The 19,210-nt window shown below is 43.0% G+C and overlaps 1 protein-coding gene across 1 annotated transcript in view; it reads right to left on the bottom strand.

The window, feature by feature from the left end:
- Positions 1-5,399: 5,399 nt before the first annotated feature.
- Positions 5,400-19,210, bottom strand: part of BAZ1A (bromodomain adjacent to zinc finger domain 1A) — a 51,321-nt gene continuing 37,510 nt past the window's right edge. The window contains exons 21-27 of the mRNA XM_056850882.1: positions 17,531-17,611; positions 15,769-16,016; positions 15,467-15,690; positions 12,579-13,057; positions 10,465-10,607; positions 7,014-7,101; positions 5,400-6,255 (exon numbers count right to left, since the gene is read on the bottom strand). Coding sequence (XP_056706860.1) covers positions 6,065-6,255; positions 7,014-7,101; positions 10,465-10,607; positions 12,579-13,057; positions 15,467-15,690; positions 15,769-16,016; positions 17,531-17,611 — 1,454 coding nt within the window. The 3' untranslated portion in view covers positions 5,400-6,064. The remainder of the gene's footprint in view (positions 6,256-7,013; positions 7,102-10,464; positions 10,608-12,578; positions 13,058-15,466; positions 15,691-15,768; positions 16,017-17,530; positions 17,612-19,210) is intronic.

The following is a 19,210-nucleotide window of genomic DNA, read 5'->3' as shown; positions in this document are numbered from 1 at the left end:
GCCTTCTGTTCCCGGATCTTTCTGAGGACTCTCGGTCGGATGGGCAGAGGAGGGAAGGCGTAGAGCGTTCCCAATGGCCAGGGTGCCAGCAGGGCTTCTGTTTGCTCCGCCTGCGGCTGGAAGTAACGGGAGCAGAAGCGAGGGAGTTGACTGTTCTGGTGCCAGGCAAACATGTCCACTTGTAGAGGGCCAAACTTGGCATTGAATCATTTTGAACACCTGTGGACATAGGGACCATTCCGCTTTGTCGATGGAACGACGGCTCAACCAGTCTGCTTCGACATTCAGTGTTCCCTGGATATGTTCGGCCTTGATGATCAGGAGATTTCTCTCTGCCCAGGAAAGAATCTTGCTGGCTTCCTGATGTAGCTTGGATGACCTGGACCCACCCTGTTTGTTTAGGTGGGCCTTTGTTGCTACATTGTCCGTTCTGATGAGGACAAATTTGTTGGAGACAATGTGATGGAAGTGTCTGAGCGCCAGGTAGACTGCCCTGAGCTCCAGCAGGTTGATGTGATGTCTTTTTTCCTCTGGAGACCAAGATCCCTGAGCGATGCGTCCTTCTGTTGTGTCTCCCCAACCTTCCAAGGAAGCTTCTGTGAACACCTGCACAGGTTGTGGGAGGATGAACAGAAGTCCTTTTTGGAGGTTGGAGTGTTGAGTCCACCAGAAAAGATTTTTCCGGACTGGAAGTGACACCATCACCACTCTGTCTTTCTTGTGAGCTATGAGCTGCTGATAGGGTCGGAGTAACCACTGCAGAGGCCTGGAGTGAAAACGTGCCCATGGCACAGCAGGGATATAGGAGACCATAAGTCCTTGCAGACACGCCAAAGTCATCAGTCATGTCTGTCGGGCCTTGGTGATGGTTTTTGCCATGCTGGATATTTTGACTACCTTGTCCTCTGGAAGGATGAGTAGATCGAGGGTGGTATCTACAATTGCACCTAAGTGACGGATGCGTTGCATTGGAATAAGTTGACTCTTTTCCCGATTTATGATGTATCCGTGTTCTTGCAGGATTTGCATCACCCTGAGTGTGTGAGCAGATGACTGCTGTCGGGACTGGGTGCAAATCAGTAGATCATCCAGATAGGGATGCAATTGTATTCCCTCCTTTCTGAGTTCCGCCACAGGGTCACTAGTACCTTTGTGAAGACCCTGGGGGCGGGTCCCAGACCAAAAGGGAGTGCCCTGAATTGAAGATGATGGCCCATGTAGGCAAATCTCAGGTATTTTCGATGTTCTGGGTGGATCAAGATGTGCAGGTATGCCTCTTGTAGATCCATGGAGGTCTTATATGCACCATGTTGTAAGGCCTCTATGATGGATGAGAGGGTCTCCATCCTGAAGCGCCTGGTCTGCACAAACCTGTTGAGGTACTTCAAGTCCAATATTGCCCTCCAGTCCCCGTTCTTTTGGGGGACTGTGAAAAATATTGAGTAAATGCCGACTCGGTGTTCCTCTGGCGGGACACTTTCTACTGCGTCTATTTGTTGCAGGTGGGTAATGGCACTGATGGTCCTTAAGTGTTTTGCAGTGGAGTGGGATGTCGGAGATGGAACAAAGCGATCCTTTGGGGTGATCTTTAGTTCTATTTGGTATCCCTGTTCCGCCACTTGCAGCACCCAGGCATCTGGTTGTGAGAGCCTCCACTGTGGGAGAAACAGCTGCAATCTTCCTCCTACAGGCACAGTGATGGCATCACTGCTTGCCTGATCTGGGGAATTTGTCCCCTTTGTCCCCTCTAAATTGTTGGTTCTGGTTTGTGAAGGGACATGAAAAGCGACCAGGTAGTCGAAAGGATTGGCGGTTGCCTGACCAGAAGGGGCATCTTTGGTCCTGGCTAAATCTTGGCAGGGCATGATTGGAAAGGACTGCTGAAAAGGTCGGTAATCCTTTCTATGAGGTTTTGGCATGATGCGTTTTTTGTCCCTTGTCTCTACTAACATGTTTGGAAAATAAAATTTAGTGCCCTTTGGCCAGACTTGTGGTTTAGATTCCTCCACAGTCTCGGCTTCATCATTAAGCTGCAGGGCAGAGAGAGCCTTAGAAAGGAGGGGCTGATAATCCTCCATAGAAAATAAACGTGGGATATTCCCTTCAACCATTGTGAGTTCAGTATCAGAACATTCTCCCTCCTCTCTGTCACTGCCTTCAGATGAGTACTCTGAGGCATGATCCTGCATCACATTAAGTGGATTTTGATTGTAATTACATTTCATTGCTGCCTTGGTTAGCCAGGGTCCCATGCCCTCTGCATGGCTGCAGCAGGGTTCTCTCCCACTGATTATTCCCGGGGAACTTGCAGAAGTTGATTGGGGCTGATTTTGGGCGGCAAGCGCCTGTGCAATCATGGCCGCCACTTGTTCTAACGTTGCTGCCTGTCCCCCTGCTGCCGGTTGCCCTCCCTCTGGGTCACCCGGGGGAAAGGACACCTTACCAATGGGAGTCTTCAAACAGGGACAGGAGCTACTGGTGTGCGGTTCTCCCTCATTAACCGCGGAAAGAGCAGAGCTCTACCAGTACGTGCGCTCCCCGCGCGAGGCAGGAGAAAAAGTGGAGTCTTGGGCTATTCCTACCCACAGGAGACAGGCTATTAGAAAAATTAACTCCTGCCTCCCCGAGCAACAGGCGAGAATAACTCAAGCTGCAAGATGGCCTTCCCTCAGAGCGGGAAAGAACCTACACCATTGGTGGTGGTGAAGGAACTGAGAGAGATGGCTCCCCCTCGCAGTATGTGACCATTGGAGCGGGAAAACGCATCTCAAAGGCTCCGAGGAGGAAAAGTGCCCCCTAGATGAGTTTTTAGAAATGAATCTCTCCACAGCAGGCTTGCCCGAGTGCAGTCCCAACGTGCTGCACAGATGATCGAAGATGAACCCATGGCTTCCATTTCCTCATTATATGCCCCCTTTCTGAAGACATCTAGGGTGAGATAGAAACAAGCCGTCTCCATCTGTTAATACTAAGAACAAAGAACTCACAGTAACAAATTTTATTGAACACTATCAGTTGCTTAGTTTTAACTACATCACATGAGTAGTGTCTCCAGCTTCGTTATTATTCTTGCAAGTACTAGGCCTTTGAAAGCTGTGTGATAGCCGAAAGAGTAACAGGTGAGGGCCTATCCCATTATTGCATCTCCATACACAATAACATTGCATTTCTGCCATGCACCCTTGCAAGGCACAGGAACCCTGCAACAAGGACACAAAATAACTTACCAAGTCATGCCTGCCCATCACTTGTTGCCCCTATTCCCCCCCCCTCAGCTGGTGCCTCATGCAGTAGTCTTGTTTTCCTTTACTTCCTCTCCCTTTTCCCTCTGCTTCTAGTCTAACCCATTTTTCCAGTGAGTAATCTGCTACGACCTCTTACTTCAGCCATCCTGAGCTCTCCGGAGAAAATAATATAAATGTGATAAACAGAAGACAATCCTTTGTGTACAATGATAATGCCTGTCAGTGAGTGAAAGCATGCCGCTTTTAAGAGAGATAACTTACTTTTTCTAAATTACAAGAACTTATGCTGAAGATGAATACTCTTGGTTACATCTCTGAATGAGGCAACATTATACAAAACACAAAAAAGTTTTATCCTATCAATGACTTTTTCCAGTGCAAGGATCTGTCCACTGATGCAAGGTGAGGTAAGGATCTTTCAACACAACAATTGCTTGCTTCAGTGGAGGTTAGCTGAATTGAGGTGTAAGATATCTCTCTCATAATACTAGATCGCGGGGTCACCTGCTGAAGCTGGAGGGTGAGAGATTCAAAACAGATGAAGGGAAGTATTTCACACAATGCATAGTTAAATTGTGGAACTCCCTGCCCCAGGATGTGGTGATGGCTGCCAACCTGGAAGGTTTTGAGAGGGGAGTGGGCATGTTCATAGAGGTTAGGGCTATCCACGGCTACTAGTCGAAATGGATACGTGTCATGATACATATCTATTCTCTCCAGGATCAGAGGAGCATGCCTGTTATATTAGGTGCTCTGGAACACAGGCAGGATAATGCTGCTGCAGTTGTCTTGTTTGTGGGCTTCCTAGGGGCACATGGTTGGTCACTATGTGAACAGACTACTGGACTTGATGGGTCTTGGTCTGATTCAGCAGGGCTTTTCTTATGTTCATTCAAATGTTCTTAATCACAAATTTCAACAAATTTGTGCTGGTATAAAATTGGCAAATTTATTTTAGATGTTTCTTGTTGGTTCATGCTTTATAAACCTGAGAGCCAGTGTGGTGTAGTGGTTAAGAGCGGTGGTTTGGAGCAGTGGACTCTGATCTGGAGAACCGGGTTTGATTCCTCACTCCTCCACATGAGCAGCGGAGGCTAATCTGGTGAACTGGATTTGTTTCCCCACTCCTACACATGAAGCCAGCTGGGTGACCTTGGGCTAGTCACACTCTCTCAGCCCCACCTACCTCACAGGCTGTCTGTTGTGGGGAAAAGAAAGTGATTGTAAGCTGGTTTGATTCTCCCTTATGTGGTAGAGAAAGTTGGCATATAAAAACCAACCCTTCTTCTAAGGCCATTTCTCTGGATCATTCAGAATTCCCCAACATAATTATTATAGGTGTCCTTGCACTACACAAAATAGTGTCCAGAAAGCAGTAGAGGCATTCTTTTGGTCTAATAAAATTCAGCAGCACATTTCCAATACTTTTCTATGTAATTCCTTAAGGCACCAAGGGATGAAGTGAACATTTTAGCAAACATGCTACTTAAGTCTTTACTTACATTCCAGTTTTTAAATACATATTTTCTCCTACTTCATTCTCCAGCCAGTCTCTGTCTCTGGTATAAACCCATTCCAAACTTAAAGCTAGTATCTAGCTCTTGATTACTACATTGTTATATGTTGTTCAGCCTACTCATATTGAGGGCACCATAGCAATTATACTGCTCAATATAAAAATCTGTCCTATCTAGACACATGTACCAATTCTCCAAGATGTTTAGGCAAAAGCAATTTTATTGAGGTTATTAACTATTCAACATTGGAGAATTATTAAAGCTTTAGAAAATGACATCAAGGTATTACTGAAAATAGATTTTTAGCTAAATTGACAATGTTTTAGAAAATGTTTTGAAAGTAAGGCAGCTGTGGCTCAGACACAGGAACAGCATAGTATGACAGGCATTGGGAGAGTCCTTGCTAGATGATCAGACAACATAAAAGAAACTATGATTTAAGATAAGATCCTGATGAAAGAAAAATCCTGTCATCCATTCTCATATTTATCCAAGAACGGGACCAGGTACTAATATACAGAGAAGCAGGTAATATTTTGAAAAATGTTTAACTTTATTTTTACTCTCAAAAGTTGTACAAATAAACATACGTCTGAACGCTTATTTTATTTTTTGCTGGAAGAACTGCCAGGTAGAAGGAAATAACTAATCATTAGAGGTGTAACAACCAAAACAAACAAACAAACAAAAAAAATTAAGGGATTTTTTATCCTTATAGTAAAAATTTTATAAATAAAAAACAAATTCACAAATTTGAATGCTAAATAAATATCTACTTAATAAAGTCAGACTGAATCTCTCCAACCAGTACTGGCACAGTAATTTAAAGGATATAAAACTGTACTTATTAATTTGTAGTGTCAAAAGAGGGTACTTAAGCAACTTCTAGACATTTTTACTGGTTCAGATGATTTTTATCCTAGTTGGAACCATCACAATACAACACTACAGCTCTTACACAATCTAAAGAATATGACAATATTATCTGGTGCCGAAGACAAATATTTCTGGAAGTTATTTGGGACACAAAAACGGTCTTTAAAAGTACAAAAACTACTGTAAACCAGTACTGGAATTCAATACACATCTATCAAAGTTATTAGATACTGAACAAAACTGTAGCAAAGATAATCTTTCCTACATTCTCCTGAGTGCTTAATAAATTGAGAACATAGTGCAGACCACACTTCTAAAGTGTGGTAGATGTTATTGCTTTCTATAGATACGATGGCTGCATGATTTAAAGGGTTAATTCCCCATGAAACTATAAAGGTTTCCTCTAAGTCCTTTAGAAGGAAGAAGCTAGATTCGGGATTTCTTGGCTGCTGGAGCAGCATGGTCTATGTTACCAGATGCAAGAGGAAGCCCAAGCTTTTGAGCCTGGACATGGAAAAAAGCCTGAAGTCTTGATCCAGCCTTTGCTTCACTTGTATTGCGTGGGTTGTACTCAAAGCAGTTTGAAAACATCAACTCAATGTCTTCAATGAATTCAGCTAGGAGGAAAAAGGCAAATAAGCTCTTTAGTACATCAATATAGTGCAGTGATTACAGCAGAGTAGGATGAGGGAGACCTTGTTTCACATTCATCCATGAAAATTCCCAGGGTGACTTTGGGCCAATCACTGACTCTCAAAATAACCTGCCACACAAAATTGTTGAGGGGAGGAGAACAATGTATGCCACCCTGTGCTCCTTGGAGAAAGGGTGGGTTAAAAATGCAATAGACACGTTGTACAATCTACAGATACAGAGGGCAAATGATTCTGAAACATTTTATTGGCGAAGCCAGCAGAGAAGTTCTCTCTGGGTTTGAAACCCAGCTGAGCATTGCACACTTTCATTCAGAAGTAAATTTTGCTTAGCCATGTGCTCTTCTGCATACTGAACATCCACTACCAGTGACCCAGCCCCAAAATTTCTCATTGTGTACTGGCAGTTTATACTGCACTGACTGAAAATAAGGGTTCACTACTATAAAGTCCCCCTGACCTGGATGGCCCAGGCTATCCTAATCTCATCAGACCTCAGAAGTAGAGAAGGATTGACCCAGATTAGTACTTGGATGGAAAACCACCAAGGAAGGCAGGGTTTGCAACATGGAGGAAGGCAATGGCAAACCACCTCTATTAATCTCTTGCCTTGACAGAGACAAGGCACTTGGCACTTTCCGTCACCATCATAAAGCCATTAAGATGTTATGTAAAATTAAACTTTGTTTACAGGAATAAGGAAACAAGTCAACTTTACTTACATGCTAGCTTGTATTCACATTTGTTTACTTTTTCACGTATTATGTTTAAGGCAATCGGTTTTTTGATAATATCATAGTAATCTGGTACCTGAAAAAAAGCACACAAAGAATTTATAATTCATAGTTATCCAATACCCAAAAAAATCTACACTGTATATTATCAAGAGAAATTATGCCAGTTTCTAAACTAGTAAATTGCTCAAAATAGTTACATCTTTTCTATCTGCCTTGCAAAATATTCCAGAAATGTCCAGCAGGCAGGACAATTTGGGAGCAATCACAAATGATACACGTTTCCAGCCCCCCCCCCTTGTGAACAGATTAGAGTAGTTTTCAAATATGAAATATGGAATTATAGTCGGAGAGTGCATGCACTTTTTATTGTTCCCTCTTGATGTTCAAAGGAGAGATTAAATTACAAATTCAACAGAAAATGCTGAAATATTACATCAAGACCACTCTTTTCATTGCCAATAACAGATGGCAAGTTTCTCCATTTCTGGAACCTAATACTGACCTTGCTGCACTCAGTTGACCTCTCCCCTGACCTTAACATTGTACAGTTTATTTTCAAGCTTTTCCAAGTCTTTTTTTTAAGCTTATTTTTAAGCTTTTCCAAGTTGTCCCACTTCACAAATCCAGATTAATCTGAATACTTGATTTATAGTGTAATTACATGATGCTTTTTAATAAGACTCAAACAACTCATTTAGTGATAACTCCTTGTGTGTGTGTGTTAAGTGCCGTCAAGTCGCTTCCGACTCATGGTGACCCTATGAATGAAAGTCCTCCAAAATGTCCTATCTTTGACAGCCTTGCTCAGATCTTGCAAATTGAAGGCTATGGCTTCCTTTATTGAGTCAATCCATCTCTTGTTGGGTCTTCCTCTTTTCCTGCTGCCCTCAACTTTTCCTATCATGACGGTCTTTTCCAGTGACTCTTGTCGTCTCATGACGTGACCAAAATACGATAGCCTCCGTTTAGTCATTTTAGCTTCTAGGATCAGTTCAGGCCTGATTTGATCTATAACCCACTGTTTTTTTTGGCAGTCCACGGAATCCATAACACTCTCCTCCAACACATTTCAAAGGAATCTATTTTCTTCCTATCAGCTTTCTTCACTGTCCAGCTTTCACACCCATACATAGTAATAGGGAATATGATGGCATGAATTAATCTAGTCTTGGTGGCCAGAGTCACATCCTTACACTTCAAAATATTTTCTAGCTCCTTCATGGCTGCCCTTCCCAGTCTCAATCTCCTTCTAATTTCTTGGCTGCAGTCTCCCTTTTGATTGATGGTGGAGCCAAGGAATAGAAAGTCTTGAACAATTTCAATTTCCTCATTGTCAACCTTAAAGTTGTATAATTCTCCTGTAGTCATTACTTTTGTTTTCTTGATGTTCAGATGTAGTCCTGCTTTGGCACTTTCTCTTTTAACTTTCAGCAGTAGTCATTTCAAATCTTTACTATTTTTCGCCAATAATATAGTGTCATCAGCATATCTCAACTTATTAATGTTCCTCCCTCCAATTTTCACTCCACCTTCATCTAAATCTAATCCAGCTTTCCTAATTATATGTTCTACATATAGAATGAAGAGATAGGGAGATAAAATACATCCTTGACTGACACCTTTGCCAACTGGAAACCATTCAGTTTGTCCATATTCTGTTCTAACTGTGGCCTCTTGTCCAGAGTACAGGTTGCGCATCAAAACAATCAGATGTAGTGGCACACCCATTTCCTTTAAAACCAGCCATAGCTGGTTAAACTTATATTTTTGAGTAGCAAGTCAAAGCAATCAACATTTGCTTTAAGCCACTACTATAAAAGAACTATCCTTTCTAAAACACAAGTTAATGCCTTTATTTAAGTCCTTCCTATATGTAATAGATCTTTCCCCCATTGTAATGGATAAAATTTCATCCATAGGACTATGAAGAAGTCACAGTGTGGCAGAGATCAGGCAATCTGATGGTGCTGACAATCTCCTACACCCATTTTCTGTGAGGAGTGACTATATTCTTTCCTATAATGGAAATAGCAAATGGAATATTTTTTACTACAACATTGCCCTCTACCTGTAGGCGGTACCTTAAGTGTTCAGTATAACTAAGACTTCAGGAAGAAATGGCAAGGGAATTGCTGGAAGTTATAACAATGCTCAGTTTAATTCTGAAATGAATTAGTGCTAAAACCCTTGCATCATACTTCCATTATTGTCACCATCAAGTTCTAATTTAAAATCCATACAAGTGCATTAGCACTTCTGTTAACTCAGATATTCTGTAAGGTTTCTACTTTCAGATGTCTCTAGACATCTAGAAACAACCACAAGGCCATGTACAAGGCATTTAGGTAGGAAAAATCAAATGCATTATAGGATGAGGGAGACTTGTCTTGGAAGTACTTCATGCTAAAGATCCTATGAGTCTTAGTAGACCATACACTGAACTTGAGAAGCAGTGTGATGCGGCAACTAAAAAGGCACATGCAGTGTTGGGCTGCATCAACAGAAGAATCGAGTCCAGATCACGCAAAGTGATTGTATTATTTCCTCTGCTCTGGTTAGACCTTACTTGGAGTACTGTGTTCCATTTTGGGCACCACAGCTTAAGAAGTTGACAAGCTGGAATATGCCCAGAGGAGGGCAATAAAGATGGTGATGGGTCTGGAGACCAAGACCTATGAGGAAAGGCTAAGGGACTTGGGAATGTTTAGTCTGGAGAAGAGGAGGTTCGGGGGGGGGGTGTCACACATTATTGCTCTCTTTTAAGTATTTGAAAGGTAGCCACTTAGAGGAGGGCAAAGAGCTGTTCCTGTTGGCAGCAGAGGATAAGACCCACAATAATGGGTTTAAATTATGGGGAAAGGTACTGGCTGGATACTAGGAAAAAATGTTTTACAGCAAGAGTTCTTCAGCAGTGGAATCGGCTACCTAGGGAGGTGGTGAGCTCCCCTTCACTGGCAGTCTTAAAGCAGCAGCTGGACAAACACTTGTCAGGGATGCTCTAAGCTGATTCTGCATTGAGCAGGGGGGATTGTACTAGATGGCCCCTTCCAACTCTATGATTCTATGAGTCTATGCTCAGCTCTTGTGGCCCTTTGTTACATGCCCAGGGTAATGCTGATTGCCACTTTGGGATAGGGAGGAATTTTCCTCCAGGTCAAATTGGCCAATGATCCTGGAGGTTTTTTGCCTTCGTCTAGGCATAGAGTAGTGGTCACTGGGGGAGTGGGAGGGGTAGATAGTTGTGGATTTTCTGCGTTTTGCAGGGGTTGGACTAGATGACCACTGAGGTTACTTCTAGCTCTATGTTTCTAAATTCCAGCTACATGTGTATGACTATTCCTGAATCAGTAGTAAAGTTCAACTGATGACTATTCCTGAATCAGTAGTAAAGTTCAACTGATGACAATTTTTACTTCTCTGAACCCAGCCCAGTTACCTGGATTTTGGACACGAGCTTCATGAAAGGCCAGCTGTCATCATGACGCACCAGTTCCACTACAAGCTGCTCAAAAGCAGACAGTTCATGAACTCCACCCTGACGACCTGAACTCCTCCTATTTAACGGTATTTGAGAGGACTCTGGAAAAAACAGCATCACAGAACTAATTGACAAATATATAATGCCAACTTTAAACACAGTACAGGGTCATATCAAGGAAAGCTAATTCACTGAAGCAGTGAAGAAATAATGTAACTAGGATTCTGGGAGACCAGGTTCAATCCCCTCTCTGCTTGGAATCTTGCTGGGTAACCTGGGGCCAGTCACACACTCTCAGCTTAACCCGCTTCACAGGGTTGTTGTGAGGATAAAATGAAAAAGGGGAGCACAGTATACCCCACCCCAAGCTGCCTGAAGGAATGGCAGGATAAAAATGTACCAATAAAATAAAAGCATCTTTAATTGAGGTAGGATGGTAGGCAAAAGGAAACTGCCACCTCCTGAAATAGTTTCATGCAGACAATTGTTCACAGAACTAGACTCTTGGGACTGCACAAACACACACCTCCCTCTACAAGCAAGTATACACTTTCCTTCCCATCCTTGCTCTTCTGCTGCTTGGATTTCAATATATATTTTCACTCTCCTTCCCACCAATGCTTTGGGCAGGCTTTTGACTTGTTCAATCAGGCGTACATCATGTTTGACTTAACTGTATTTGCCCTCCCTTTTTTAAAGCTACTGCACTCTGTCTTTCTTTTTTAACGGGTGTGTGGTGGCTTCTTATTTGCCATATGGCCAACGAGCACAGACAGATGGAGAGATATTGGGGGGGGGGGGAGGTGATTTTATAATATCTATCAACAGTCTGCAAATCTGGTTATCCTGGAAACAAGAAGAACCTGTTGCTCCCAAAGTTGATTCAGTTTTCAAGTTTATACATTTACACAGAAAGTTAACCACTCAAGATAGGTATAAAGCCTCAGAGTAAATGAAATGGGGTAGGCAGGGAAGAACTTTGACAATTAAAAGTCCTTCATCAAGTAGAGAGTAAGAACACTTTCACTTGCTCTAAAATCAACTGGCTTAGTTTTCAGGATAAGATAAACTGCCTTCCAATCAAAAAATGGAACAGTGTTCTAGAATCTCACGCCCAACAACTTCTGCTACCAGCCATCCTACCAAAGCACAAACAAGTACAACTCTTTCTTTTAGCGAAGTTGTACTCAAGTGTATAGCAGTTTCTTTAGCCATTACAGACACTTATGGCTATCCAGATCATTTACAGAACCTAGCTTCCACAGTAATATTTTAGACAGAAACTTCCATCCCAGTTATCCATTAAGAGTCAGTAGACCAGAACTGAATTTTTTTTCCAGTTAAATAGACTGCAACCCAACTCAATCAACCACTTTTACACCTCGTACCCAAGCAAGGAAACTTTCTGGCATACTGGTATGGATCAATCAATACTTTTAATCTTCCATTTGTTCTTCAGCTTCCTAATATTTCTCCCTCTCTTTTTAACAATTGGGAGGCAATAGCACAGGGACCAAAGAAAAAGCTCTCTTGATTCAGAAAAGCTGGGCAATAAAGTTACAATTATAAAACACTTGAAGCGCCGCTCAGTAGAGCTGGGGTCCCCAACATGGCGCCCAACAACACCTTACCTAATGCTCAAGTGTTTTTAGAAAGTGGGCAGGGCCAGGTGGGGCTTCTGCCCAGCAAAACATCTGATTGGCTGCACACATTTTTTTAAAAACACTGCTTTGGCAGCCGCTGCTACCACAGCACAAGGATCGTCAATGTGTGGCTGGCTCTACCTCTTGTGGCAGCCATTTTGTGGTTGCACCCACCGCACTGTGCCAGAATTCTAAAGGTGCCTGCAGGCTCAAAAAGGTTGGAGACCCCTGCAACAGAGCATCAAAGTTCTTGATACCAAGCTTGGGGCTAATTACATCTTTGCAAACAGAGAAACCGCATGAAGTTCAATAAGTCTGCTCAGCATTTGAAAGCAATGGTAATTTTCTACCATGTACCAAAGATCCGACATCCTCCAGTGAATCTTGGATGGATATGGCTTAATGTTATTTTAATAAGAACTTACTTACCAGCAGATTGTCGCTTCCTACCCCTCCTCTTAGGCTCAGTATTTTGAGGAGAGCATTTTTCTGTAGAAAATGGCGAATTTTTCAGTTCATTGTTTGTATTAACAATTCTGAAGCCAAGAGAACTAGAAGGACTGCTCTCTGTACTATTGTCCGCGGTGTTCCTTCCTCTACGTCGTCTTCGGGGACTGGTTAATTCAATAAAGGCATCGGCTTGTAGCAAACTTCGATTCTGACGAGTAGTACGACTATTAAGTCCTAATGATTTTGTTACTGATGGAGGTGCAGACTTTGTCTTTCGTATGCCCTTCCCAGTGGCTTTACACGAAGATCCAGTTTGCTTAGGTGTATTCTGTTGACTCCGAGGACTGTACCTTCTTGTAGCTTGTCGCTGGCTGCACTGACTCAAATTGGTGGGATTAAGCTTTGCTGCTCTTGGTCGTAATGAAAGTTTTACCTGAGTTTTTCCTGATTTGGATAAGCTGTAAGAAGTTACACAAGTATCAGTTTCTAAGAAGTGAGAACCACATTGGTGAAGTTACTGTTTCCTTTAATGGGACCAGTGATCATCTGTATATTGCATGTATTTATGTATGTTTATTCATTCCTATTTCACTTGCATTTTGAAGATGTGTTCAATTCTTTTTCAAAAGCTTCACCGGCACAAAGACACACCCAATTTTAGAATGCTAGCATGTCCCTGCAAACTGAGAATTAAAAGCATAGCAACTCTCTCTCGATTGCAACTAAAAGAGAGCATCCTATCCGAATACAATTATTCTTATAATGCTACACATACTTATCTGGTACTAATTCCCATGTAACTCAACGAAACCTACTTTTGAGCAAATATTCATAGAGAATTAAAGCTGTTCCAGATCATAAATAGTCAGAGATTTAAAGCTGTTCCAGATCATAAATATTTAGCAGTATCATAAACACAAAACATAACAATAGAAAGTTGCATGATGACACATATTTTGTACTAAAATATAAGGAGGTCCTATACAAATGGAACAACAACAAAGGGGGGGGGAAACTTAGCCCTAGAAACAGAATTAAGTACCCAAAGGTCAAGAAAAAAATCAACATTCAAGACAAAAGATTATACAATGTAAAGATTATATCAGTACAAAATATGTATATATTTATTACAGGCTAACAGTCACAATTCCAGAGTACAAATGTATGTAACTATCTAAAAATCTTTATGACTGTTGGCACATTGTGTTCTGCAACACTTCCTCATGTTTTATGCTTCCTTACAAATGGGCAACTACCGTATATACTCGCGTATAAGCCGAGTTTTTCAGCCCAAAAAAAGGGCTGAAAAAGCCGACCTCGGCTTATACGCGGGTCAATACGGTAGAGGGGGGAGGAGGGAGGAGGGAGGGGGGAACTTACCTCCATCACCGCCGCCGCCGGGCCCAGCCGCCTTCCTCTGGCCCGGAGGGGCCTTCCTGCGCAGGCAGGAGGCCCCCGCCGGCCGCGCTGCCGCTGGCCGCGCGCCTGGCTGCCTTCCTCTGGCCGGGAGGGGCCTTGCAAAGGCCCCCGCCGGCCGCGCCGCCGCGGCCGCGCGCCTGACCGCCTTTCTCTGGCCGGGAGGGGCCTGCCTGCGCAGGCAGGAGGCCCCCGCCAGCCGCGCCGCCGCGCGCCTGGCCGCCTTTCTCTGGCCGGGAGGGGCCTGCCTGCGCAGGCAGGAGGCCCCCACCGGCCGCGCCGCCGCGCCCGCGCGCCTGGCCTCCTTTCTCTGGCTGGGAGGGGCCTGCCTGCGCAGGCAGGAGGCCCCCGCCGGCCGCGCCGCCGCGGCCGCGCGCCTGGCCGCCTTTCTCTGGCCGGGAGGGGCCTGCCTGCGCAGGCAGGAGGCCCCCGCCGGCCGCGCCGCCGCAGCCGCGCACCTGGCCGCCTTTCTCTGGCCGGGAGGGGCCTGCCTGCGCAGGCAGGAGGCCCCCGCCGGCCACGCCGCCGCCGGCCACGTGCCTGGGCGCCTTCCTCCGGCCGGGAGGGGCCTCCTGCCAGCCCAGGAAGACCGCGCCGCCGCCGCCGCCGATTCGCCGCCTCTTCAGGTAAGTAGGGGGTTCAGGGGCTCTTCCCCCTCCCCCCCTTGGATGGCACTGGGGTCGGAGTGGGTTGGGAGGGCCCGGAGGCCGGCGGGAGGGCGACCTGAGGCAGGGACCCTGCGCTCTAAAATGGTGGCCGCCATTTTAGAGCGCAGCATTGCCGGTAAAGGGAATTTCTTATTGACCCTCGGCTTATATGTGGGTCAATAAGAAATTCCCTTTTCTGGCCTCAAATTTGGGGGGTCGGCTTATACTCGGGTCGGCTTATACCCGAGTATATACGGTAACCCCCGTGTGTGTTTCCCTCTTAAATCAGATGTTGTATTTCAGCCATAAATGAAGTTGTCCAAATATCTTAGTCATAAAGATGTCCCAAAGTCCGGAGCAGTTATAAAGTGGTCTGTTTTGACCACTGAAGAAGGTCATTTGGCTGAAACACATTTGGTCAAAGTCTTTCTGTTATTGTATGTCCATTTGTGTTGTATGTTTACATGGATATGTTGGTTGGGTAGGCTATTGCAGGGCCTTATATATGTTATTGATTTTAGCCTTATATATGTTATTGATTTTAGCCTTGGTTTTAGCCTGTAATAAATATATACATATTTTGTACTGATATAATCTTTACACTGTATAATCTGTGGCCTTGAATTTTTTCTTGACCTTTGGGTACTTTATTCCTATACCAATGGGAACTTTCCCTCATTTCAATAGCTGGAGAAGTTTTTTTGTAGGTGAGGTTTTGTGTAGAAATAATTGTTCCTAATACAGAGATTTCCTTACTGGGAGATCCGTACACACTTTGGATATGGGTGACAATTGCTGATTTACCTTTTTTCATCATCACCTTGAGAATCAGAGTAATCATCATCTTCATCTTCATAGTCTTCTTCCTCACTTTGCCCCACTTCCTCCTCACTCATTTTATCCTCCTCTTCAATCTGTTCTTCACTCTCTTCATCACTTTCCATAGAAGGTCTTTGTCGAGAAGAGAGACGCCTAGAACGCTGCTTGGGTCGACATTCTGGACAAAACCAGTCTCCATCAGGAACAGCCTAACAACAGGCAAGAATGTTTTAGTAAGATGCCCTCTTCCTACTCAAAGCTACATTAAAAAAAAAAAATCCAGTTACCTTGAGCTTTGGCCTGATACAATATATATGATAGCCTCGATCACAGCTATCACACAACACCATACTCTCTGCATCTCCTTTCTTCCTGCACATTTTGCAGCGAGCATTTAAGATAGATTTAGACCAGATTATACTTCGCTCCAGTGTTGAGAGGTGAAGGAAGATTTGGGACAGGCTAGCAGAAGTTAAAAGTGATTCTCGCCACCGGTCCAAGACGGTTTTATGTGATCGGCTACTATCACAGGTGTCTTGTAAAAGAAGGAAGAAAAAAAGAGCAGTTATAATAATTGGTGTTTTTTTTTTGCCAGCAAGTCACAGCTAACTTATGGCGACTCCTTACAGTTTTTAAGGCAAGAGACGTTTGGAGGTGGTTTGCCATTGCCTGTCTCCGCATCATGACCATGGTATTTCTTGGAGGTCACCCATATAAATATTATCCAGGGTCAAAGATGAGAGTGTGTGACTGGCCTAAGGTCACCCAGCAAGCTTCTATGGCGCGAGTGGGGATTTGAACATGGGTTTCCCAGGTCCGAGTCTGACACCTTAACCACTATACCACGTTGGCTCTCAGTTATAATAAATAATAAACATTTATCCAGTTTTTGTTACAGAGGGAATGTGATCTAGCATTACAGACAGAAAAGCACCAAAACGTAAAGAACCAACCAACTGAGGAAGTATCAAACATGTAGATAGTAGTGAACAGCAGCATCATATACTTGGACTTTGTCAGAAAGTCCCTCATGGAAGGTTCCTCAATAAATTTAGTAGTCCAAGTGATAAGAGGGCAGCCCATTTAACGGATCAGAAACCAATGCCAGAACAGGAGATGGGAGATTGGGACAATGAGGGGAGAAAGCAGCAGGGCCCCTCAAAGATGAGTTATGAGACCAATGTTCTTTATTTTATTTTCAAATGACCTGAAGTCAAGTGAAGAGAGGTGGCCAAGTTTGGGATGACACCCAGTTATTCAGGATGGTGAAAAGCCAAGGACACTGAAGAGCTCTTAAAGAACCTCCCTGAACTGGATGAATGGGAAACCCAATGGCAAATTAAAGTAATGTAAAATGATGTATGTTGGGACCATAATCCTAACCACATATGAGGGGGTCTGAACTAGTAGAATCTTATCAGGCAAGAGATCTTGGGAGTCATGGTTTATAATTCAATGGAACTCTCAATACAGCAATGAAAGTAAATTCTCATGTTTGTGATTATTAGGGAAGGGACTGCAAATGTAACAGCCACTATCATACTGCACTTATTTCTATATCTAGCTGTAAACACAGCCTCAGAACAAGGATCAAAACATCTGCATGATGGATCCAGCTGCAGAAAGGGGAGTTGTTCTCCATAAAATAAAAAAGTGGGTTGTTAAAAACTCCAAAACCCAAAAATAACTCAAGCAAAAAATACTGAAAGAGATCTTGTGAAATTTAATCCCACAGAGCTGGAAACTCCAGTAACATTGTTAACAGCTACTTGCTTATGTCAGATTTGTTGTATTTTAAAGGTAAATACACCAGAATCAAAAAAATTTTTATCTTTAAAATCTTTTCATGCATGACTCCTTTTAAAAATGCAGAGTCTGATTCTGTGATTTCAAACTGTATTTGCGACACTAAAGAGGGGGAGTATGGAATGAACATGGTATGCAAAAATAATAAAAAAAAGTTATATACATATATATATACACATATATATACATATATATAAAAATATAATTTAAAATGTTTATATATGAAGGAACGTTACTGTTTACCATCTTTCTGACTAGACTGATCATCTTCTCGCTTCCTCCTTTTATCCCCTTTTAGATCCCTCTTATTTCCTTCTGCATCACCTAGTAGTAAACGTGCAAAGTTATTTCAGCACTGTTTTGATATACACAGAAACTTCTCACTAACACAGATATTAACTGATTCTGTTGGTATAAGAGAGAAGCAGCTAAATTATAGGCATTCTCTCTGTTGACACATAAAGCATTCTCCTGTGCTCTCAAATGGCTTGACCACTCCATTGGATACCCAGCAGTTCCTCACAGCATAAATCCCTTGGTATTATTTTTCCCTGACTCTGTTAGTAATTTCATTACGGTGATGGATCCTGCCCTCCCGATGGAGAAACAGGTTACTATAGTGGCTGAAAAGCTCATTTTATCATCTTCACCTAGTGTGGATACTAGCGCCCAATTTGAACTCAGCCAATATGGCCACACTCATCCCTGCCACAGTAATTTCAAGGCTGGATTACAGTAATGCGTTCTACATGTGGCTGCCCTAGAAGACAACCCAAAATGTGTACACCCACCAGCTTTAAGAGCACTGAAATTGCTGCTCATTTGTTCCTAGGCCCAATTCAATGCATTGGTTATTGCCTATAAAGCCCTTCAAGACCTGGGACCCTCTTTATCCACAAGATCACCTCTCCTGATATACTTTGGTACAGCAGCTCTGTTCCTCACATCAAGGTCTACTTGAGGTGCCAACATGGAGGCAGATTTGGTCATTGTCTACCCAACCAGACCTTTTCTGCATTGGCTTCTGTATTATGGAATGGCCTTTCTGTATACATCAGGAAGGGGGCCACACTGATGGCATTCCAGTATTTTTGTAAAATGGGGTTATTGAGAACAGTCTTTCCAATGCCTCGTTTTGATGGCTAGGAATGGTATATTGTATAACCTCTGAATATCTGACATAGCTTAACCCACCCTGAGTCTATGATTGAAAGCTAATCATCATAAACTAACATCCAGGAGATAATACAGAAAAGCTCCAAGTAAAACAAAATTGTCCAAATTCTGCTTGGAGCAGGTAAATGGGTATATCACAGTCTCAACAGAGTAATAATATGATGAATAAACAGTAATGCTGATAGAAGAGATGGAGAACCGGATATCTGCTGTTTCGAAGGATAACTTCATCAGTCTACATATGCAATAAAGAGGTGTGAGCATAAACAACCTTTCTCACATAGGATCAGCGAGTACTGTTTATTCATCATATTATTACTCTGTTGGGACTGTGATATACCCATTTACCTACTCCAAGCAGAATTTGTACAATTTTGTCTTACTTTGAGCTTTCCTGTATTAGCTCCTGGATGTTAGTTTATGATGATATGCTTTCTATCATGCATTTATAATGAAATCATTATGAGTTTGAATGTTTGGGATTTTATTGTTTATTGATAGTCTATGAGGACAAAATCTATGAGGACAAAGACAGAGTGAACATTTCTTAACTAAATTGGCAAGATGCCATTAGACACTCCTCATTAGGGGTATCTCCAGATCAGTGATGTTAGCACAGTCCAGCAACCACAAAAAAGACCACCTCATAGAAGCAATTCCTATTATGAGAGGAATGATCTACCTTAAGGATAGGTTCACATGCCCCTTTGACTTGTTTAAATATGCTAAATTTGGGATTGTCATACT

The sequence above is a fragment of the Euleptes europaea genome, chromosome 6 (genome assembly GCF_029931775.1).
Source record: "Euleptes europaea isolate rEulEur1 chromosome 6, rEulEur1.hap1, whole genome shotgun sequence".
NCBI classification, from domain to species: domain Eukaryota; kingdom Metazoa; phylum Chordata; class Lepidosauria; order Squamata; family Sphaerodactylidae; genus Euleptes; species Euleptes europaea.
Note: the sequence above shows the minus strand (reverse complement) of the source record. Positions and strands in the feature narration are given on the sequence as shown.